Genomic DNA, 7,828 nt, shown 5'->3' on the forward strand with positions numbered 1-7,828 from the left:
AGGGAAACTCTTCTCCACTCTTACACCTGCATGTCACAGGTGGTGTCGTGGTGCAGAACTGGAGCATCTTAGGGTAAAGAAGGGTTGGGCAATGGAGTACGGCTGCTAGCACGGCTTCGTCAGCTCAGCCCTCTCCAGAGATGTCTCAGGGGTGAAGGCTGTTCAGATGAGCTCCAGACTGGCAAACCTGTCGTGGGCTGCAGGCAGCCCGCAGTCTGCAAGCTCCTCAGCTTGCCATACATGGGAAACAGAGCTTGTATAGCATAGTACGTCTGAGGGAAATACGCAAATTTGAAAGAACTACCCAGTGCATAAACCCTGCATTCATTAGCCAACCATCTGCATTTATGCATTTCTTAAAACTAGAAATAGTCCCTTTGTCTTCCAAGAAAGTACGGGGTGGGAGAGGGGAGAAGTTGCACCATCTGTGAAGCTGAAGCTTGGTAATACCCACACATTGGTACTGGTGCTCTGTAAATCCACTGTTTATTAAATATTGTCTGAATAGCCATCCCAGAACTAAATGCCATGCGCAGGACTGGAAGTCTGTCTCTCCCAGAATCAAAAGACTTGCTAAAAATCTTGATTTTTCTTTTTTTCTTTTTAATTTGAGTCTGGATGTAGAGACTGAAAAATGTAGCATCCCTGGGGAGCACAGGAGGGAGCCGGAAGAGGCTCTGGGGACACAGTCTGACAACAGGGAATGGTGTAAACGACAGGAAGGGCTGTGATCCTTGTGGCCGACTGCAAGAACATCTAAGCTTGAGGGTGCTTTGATGTACATCCCATGTCTGTTGTTCTCTTGCTGTTTGTCAAGACCGCGGAGAATCAAAAGCCAATTTTCATCCTCACAAGATGCCTCTCTCAGGAATATTGAGGTTTAAGTAATTAGCACTGGAGAAAATTTGTGTTAGGTCTGATAAGGGAACGTCCTGTAGATGTGCTGACTGTGTAGGGTTTGTCTTCCCAGCGTGGAAGGTGGAAGAGGGAATTTCGAGAATATTTACCCACACAGGGAGCACCTACCTGCATAGGTTGGAAACCTGAAATCCTTTTTATTCCTTACTGTGTTTTTAATGCGTTTAATATAACATATATAACGTAACAGACTGATCAAGGGATCAGTCTCTGACATGGGCTTCCAGGCATGATGGCAATCCAGATAAGTAATTACTAACATTATTGTTACACCTGTTTCATCTTTTAAATCCTTCAGTGATTTGAGCCTAGGATCTGACACTGCAGACTCTATGAGGGACTCCAAGAGGCTTTGTTTTAAACAAACCAGTGCCAGCTGTTGTGGTGCTAAAAAAAAATAATTAAAAAAAATTTAAAAAAAAAGTTAAATTTAGGCTTAAAATAGAAATGCAAAGTTGGGAAAATTTTGAGTTCGGAAACACAGAAGTTCTGGTTTTGATTGGGTGGTTCTGGGTTTTGGAAGTGGATTGGCTTAAGGAGGGTATTCGAGGCATTTTGCAAGGTGTTCAAAACTTGTAAGACTGTTCTCCATCTGAGCAGGTCTTGAAGTACTCCTTGAGTTATAGGGGAAGTGGAAGCTGGCAATGCTGCTTTTAGAGAGGCTGGGATTGCTCTGGATTTCCAAAGACGTTGGCTCTGCTTTCTCTCTAATTGCTTGTTTCTGCTTATGGCAGAAATCGTGATGGATGGAGAGAATCCGAGAAGCCCCACTGAACTTTTTGCACAATTGTACAACCTCAGTCTGTTATCCCTCTGTGCAAATCCCTACTGTGCAAGGTGGCCTAGTAACTGGTGAGTTAACCCAGTCTGAGGACTTGGAGGCTCTAGCCAAGGTCAGAAAAACAGTTTTCCCCTTTCTCAGTCCCCAGGGATGTGTTTCACCCTGGCTGGTAAAGCAACCCATGCAGTTTCTCACACTGCCGGCTCACATCGCCTTCATGTAACTGGAAACCAGTAAGGTGGAAACTGGAAGTGCCAGCTCAGATCAGCTGGAGTGTGGGAGAGTTTGTGTTATCCCTGGTGTGCTGTTAAATGGCAGCTTCTCTGGGTGCTTCCCAGTTGTCGCTATGGTGCCTGCACATGTCAGCGCTGCTGGTTTTGGGAGCCCATCCCCGTCTGCGCAGTGAGGGCCCAGGCTGATGGGGAAGTGTGGCTCTGTGCCCAGCATCCCACCAGTCCCACCACTCGGGTGGCAACCTGGCTACTGGTGTTGGTGATGACCCAGGACAGTTCGAGGAAAAGGAGTGAGTTTAGGGCAGTGACTGGCAAAGGAGGGCATGCCGTTTGCCTGGGGGATTTCAGGAACAGCTTTGTGCATCACTTGCAGCACCTGAGGCAGCTTGATTGGAAACATTTTTATCCACCCCTGGGCTGGAATTGCGACCTAACCTTTGTTTCCCTTCCCATTAGCAAGCAAGCACTTCCAAGAGAGCTCCTTAAAAGCCACAGGCACTGCTCTCCCTCTGCAGTGGAACAGTGAGCATCAGCTATTTATTGCTCCTCCTGCCTTCCCCTGCCTCCATTTTGTATGAGTAAATAGAAAGATTTAAACTTTTCAGAGTATGAGCAGCGTTTCTTGTCTGGTGAGCGCTAACGTGACTGGTGGGAACTGGCTTGCCATAGCAAGCTTCGCTGGTGCATCCCTTCCCCACCCAGAAGCAGCTGTAAACAACAAGCGTTCGTTGGCGTCCGCCTGCTGACTGTGCCAGACAGACATGCCGTTCTGCGGCCACAAAGCAGGCTCCCGCTCTATTAAGTCCACCCTCATACCTTTGGTAATGCTGATAAAATGCTGACCTGTTTTTTACCCCAGCGGCTGCTGTTGCTAAGCACTGAGAATACGTCCTGTCTCCTGCAATAATTGGCATTGCACAGTTCAGATGAGCGGCCAGACGGAAGGGTTTTACCCACCTCCTAAGCCAGTTCTTCTTCCCCGTGGCCTTTACCGGTCTAACTGGGTAGTCTGTAGCAGCACCTTGTTTTTAACCCTAATTAAGCACTGGTATTTGGGGGCTCTTTTGTTGGAAGCGCATCATAGAAGTTGATCTGTAATGATCAGTGTTGCGGGCTTGGAGAAAAATGATGAAGAGCAGGGAAGGTTGTGAGCTTGTAACTCGCCGTTGCAACGTGGAATGGCATGCAAGCCAAACTTGAGACAGCGAAGAGTCCATCAGTAATGATTCTGCCTTGGAACAGAGAGCTCCTTGGACTGAAAGTACTGGTAAAATAGTCTTGTAGCTCGTCCTAGTACAAAGAAGAAAGTAGACTTTGTACTTGCTTGCTATTTGCTGTCATTATGCTCAAGATTGCTTCATCCTGCACATGAAGACGGGCTTGGAGCAGTCCCTGAACAGAACATCCAGTCTGCAGCAGCTGCATTGACACGAGAGAAGAAAAGTCCATAGCAAATCCAGAAAACGGGGAATGAAGTATATATGTATTTATGTACTTGAGCACTGGATAAGTAACTGGGCTTTGGTGCCAGGGTGTTTTGTATTTCTCTCAGCACTTACTGCCTTGAATTTTTTTCTCTAAAAGTAATTATTGCACTCTTGAGAACCTTAAAGGATCATAAGGCACTTAAAGTTGTAATGATGTAAGCCTGTGATGAAATGATACTGAGGGGAAAAAAAAAGACGATTCCTGTTGTAGTAGAGGAAAAGAGGGCACAAAAATATGTGCTGACTGCCCAAGATACCAGAGAAAGACGTGGCACGAATAAAATAAAAAATGATACGATTTGTCCTTCTTGAAAGCTAACCCAGTTCATTCCACTTGCTCCAAGGCAGGATCAGCATTATCTAAACCATCCGTGGTGGATATTTGCATAACTTGTTGTTAAAACCCTCCGGGGATGGGAATTACTTCCAGTGATTCCTTCATGATTTAACCATCCTTTCTGCCGTTCTCACATTCAAGCTGAAGTCATCATAAAGCAAATTTGCACAGCTCCCTTTAAAGCAAGAGCTGGAAAACCAAGTAAAATGCAGTTTGGGTAACGACACTGTACCCAGGGATTTCTGGACGCTTCACGGAATGGGGGCAGATGTTGTAAATAAAATGCACCATCAATGAGGGGGGGTTGGAAGAAAACCAAAATGTGATCAGACATTAGATTTTAATAAAATGCCTTTATTCGTAGAACCATGTTTTTTCATTCAGGTAGTCCAGTCCTTCAATGTTGAGTGTTCTGGATTTTAAAAAGCTCCTGTGAGATCTTGTGGTGCTGGTCCAGTCTGTCCAGCTTGGACACTAAAGGTGCTGTGGCACTTTCGGAAGGAGCAGAGTGGTTTCCATGGAGTCCTATCCTGAGCCTCTCCGTGTTTGTCCCCCGTGCTGGGTACCGCATGCATCCCTGGTCAGGTGAACAGCCTGTTTACACCAGAGGGAGCGAACATAAGCAAGGAGGGCAGGATTTGACCCCTCTTTGGTAACGCCGTTTGGGATCCTTTCATGTCTGGTTAAACATATGTACAATGTGTTGCGTTGTAGTAACTTCTTTGCCAAGGGAACATATTTTGATACTGTGCTGTAATTTCTAATGGGACTTTTCCTTTTTTCTTGCAGTCTGACACAAATGCAAGTTACCTGAGAGCTGCTCGAGCTGGCAATTTGGAAAAGGCTCTCGACTACTTAAAAAGTGGAGTGGACATCAACATTTCAAATCAGGTTGAAGAATATTTTGATCAAATTTGTTGGATAAATGGCTTCTCATAATTTATCACATCTCTTTATATTTTCACTTCATGTCAATAACAGTCTATGTGGTTTTTTGATGAGCCACGCTTACGTATTTTATCCCTGTTTGTTTGTTTGTTTTTACCCCTTACCAAGACACCATTTCACTTTCATTTGGAGAATTGTGCAATTTAACTTTATCTTTCATTCCATTTGTATTACATCATGAGACAGCACATGGAACCTGAGACCCCAGAGCTAGTATATCCGGACTTAATTCATCCCCTTTCCTTAGAGTCTAGTTCTTGTAAAGTTTAAATAAGAGCAGTTTTGGGAAGCAGCTCTCTCACTGGAATATAATTTGTCTCCTGATCTGTTTGCCATGTTGGAAAACCTTTGCCAATCCTTCCTAATGCGTCTCTTTTTTCCTTAAATCAGAATGGGCTGAACGCTCTCCATCTCGCTTCCAAAGAAGGGCACGTAGAAGTTGTCTCAGAACTGATACAGCGAGGTGCTAGTGTGGATGCTGCGACAAAGGTCAGTCTCTTGTTCGCGCCAGTGGCATGGATGCAAGGTGTCGCCAGCTGATTACAGACGTCACTGCACCAGTAATTGTCCCTTTTCCACTGGTGGAAAAGTCTCAGTAATTGTTTCATAGAGACTTTTTAGATTCTAGTGAATATCACAAGTTACTCGGGGTGAGATTTACTGAAGAAATTGTAGATTCCTGTCTTAGATTCTGTCCATGCCTTCTAGAATAACTTACCCATTAGAAGTACTTTGTATTTTATTGCACGAAGTACTATATTTTAAAGTGGAATATGTTCTTGATAGCATTGTCCTGTGTTCGAGCTCAGGTTTTGTACTCTTTTCAAATATTTCTCGTTTCAGAAAGGAAACACAGCATTGCACATAGCATCCCTTGCTGGACAAGCAGAAGTAGTCAAAGTATTGGTTACAAATCGGGCCAATGTCAACGCACAGTCTCAGGTAAAGTAATGTCTCTCCCTTTGGTGCCATCAACAACTTTGACATTAAAACTGTTCTCCCCTTATAAACTGTAATATTAATAAGTATATATAATATATCTTATTGGCTTAATGCTGGCCGCTAAGAGTAGGGTTTGATAGAGTCGGTAAAATGGATGTAATCCTGCTAACATAAAACACACTCTTTTTTGGCTGTTCCACACAAGTAGGTGCAAGGACAATGTTTAAACTCACAACCGCCACTTTACTTCTGAAACAGGCATTTTAGCGAGTGTAGTGCAAGTTCATTATGACCTTGTAACTCAGCGTGCAATTAAAACTTTAAGTACTTCCAGCTCTACCCCTTGCCAGGTGGTCAGTGTACCAAGAGGCAGCATGGACATATTAAGGCTTGTCCCTCCCCCAAATTAAATCCCAGGTTTTGTTCAGGTCTTTACCCACATGGGATGTCAACCATCAGCTGGGATCAGTTGCCCACCTCATTCAGCTACAGAAAAGATAACATCTCTGTTTTAAGCTGTCTAGAAGCTTAAAGCACTCGTGGAGATTAAGAAAGTGGAGGGACATCCAGGGGTGTTTGCAGGATACTGGAAGTGGTTGTGCAACAGCCAGCCCAGCAAAGCATGTCCCCTTCAGCCTTAGATCTGCCCTCTGGTGTCCTATGAGCTGCTAGTTGTTACAGAGCCGGAAGAGATTCTGACAGAGCGGGAGAGTGGGAAAGAGCTTGTTCAAATGAAAGGGATCCTGTCCCATGTAATCCAGTAATCGAGCTCATCCCTTTCCCTTGGACAAGGAGGTACTGCAAGCGTGTGCAGAGCTTTTAAGAATGGTCGAGTCCTTTGAATGAATATTGAGGTCAATTACAGAAAATTTGAAAACAGGGAGAACAGTGCTGGTGTTAAGAGCGAAGCAGTAAAACGAAACAGAGAAAAATTTTGGCTCAAAAATTGCGTAAAGCCCAGGTGGCTGTTCCCCAGGAGGTGCCCCTGCGTGCCTGCCTCGTTCCTGTTCTCCCCACTGAGGGGCTGGCAGACAGTGTCAGAGAAAGGATCAGATTAAGAGATGGTCTTCTCATCTGGCCCAGTATTGCCATTCCTTCTCTATTACAAAGATGTGGGCGTGATAGAAAACCTTTGTAAAAAGGGCAATTAAAAAAATTGTAAAAGGAACGTGGGGTTTTTCTATTGATGTCTCAGTATGAACAAAATGTTTAATAAAATATTTCTGAAGAATGTTAATTTATTAGTGATCAGTATTTTGTGTTTTCTTCTCCTGGACAAATGAAGTAAGGCTCTCCTTTCTCACTCTAGATACAGCAGTACTTGGTTCCAGGCACATTTTGATTTTTTGAATTTAAAGAGAACAACAATAAAAAGAAGTTTTAAGTAAAATCTTCCATGACTATTAAGAAGTAAAACAAAGCAGAAAAATTTCCGGTGGTTTTCCTGTTAAAGAAATTAAGATGGCTTTGAAAAGATCTTTTCTGCTTGTGTTCAAGAACTTGTGTATTCAACCCTGAAACTAAAAATAATCTGAGATTGTAAACATCTTATGTAACTGCATCGTCCATACACCCTAAGGTTTTGCCACATGTTACCCTTATTTTGCTAACATGTGAGAATGAAAGATTTTTTTTTTTTCTCCTGTTCTGGACACCTTTGATGTCTTTGCTTGAGAGATGTGTGTATGAGCAATTTCACAGCCATAGCTGCCAGTGAGTTACCCCAGTGGGGGTTAGTCTTTTGGGGAGGTTTCTGGAACTACCTGTTACTAAACTGCCCCTGGACCAGCTTTGTTCCTGCTACTGAGCATCACTTGAGCCCTCCCAAAGCTTAAAGTTCTGCTGAATTTGGCATACCCACAGAAAAACTACTCAAAGAGGGGGTTGGTTTGGTTTGTTGTTCTTTCTGACGTTAACCCTGTTTTCTGTGAGTTTGGCTTTATCTCCTCTTCGCTTGGAGGTAACAGCTGTGCCCTGCTGACAATGTCAGTGTTAGTGGTGTAAGGCCTCCTGTCACCAAATCTTCCTGTCCTTAAAAGTAATTTTTACCAAGTCTGAATTTTGTACCTCTTCTAAGGGCGATTTATTGCTATTGAAGACCAAATGCTTTCCATAGGCTTGTGGCTCTCTGGCAATTTCAGCCTCTTTTTTAAGAGAGAAGAAAAAGCAAAGCATGGTAGGG

At 43.8% G+C, this 7,828-nt stretch overlaps 1 protein-coding gene across 1 annotated transcript in view; it reads left to right on the plus strand.

Moving 5' to 3' along the window:
• Positions 1 to 2,693: 2,693 nt before the first annotated feature.
• LOC104499771 (ankyrin-3) overlaps positions 2,694 to 7,828 on the plus strand; it is a gene marked incomplete at its 3' end in the record, with an annotated part of 60,620 nt that continues 55,485 nt past the window's right edge. The window contains exons 1-4 of the mRNA XM_010143325.1: positions 2,694 to 2,753; positions 4,546 to 4,647; positions 5,095 to 5,193; positions 5,548 to 5,646. Coding sequence (XP_010141627.1) covers positions 2,694 to 2,753; positions 4,546 to 4,647; positions 5,095 to 5,193; positions 5,548 to 5,646 — 360 coding nt within the window. The remainder of the gene's footprint in view (positions 2,754 to 4,545; positions 4,648 to 5,094; positions 5,194 to 5,547; positions 5,647 to 7,828) is intronic.

The sequence above is a fragment of the Buceros rhinoceros genome, unplaced genomic scaffold (assembly GCF_000710305.1).
Source record: "Buceros rhinoceros silvestris isolate BGI_N320 unplaced genomic scaffold, ASM71030v1 scaffold13639, whole genome shotgun sequence".
NCBI classification, from domain to species: Eukaryota; Metazoa; Chordata; class Aves; order Bucerotiformes; family Bucerotidae; genus Buceros; species Buceros rhinoceros.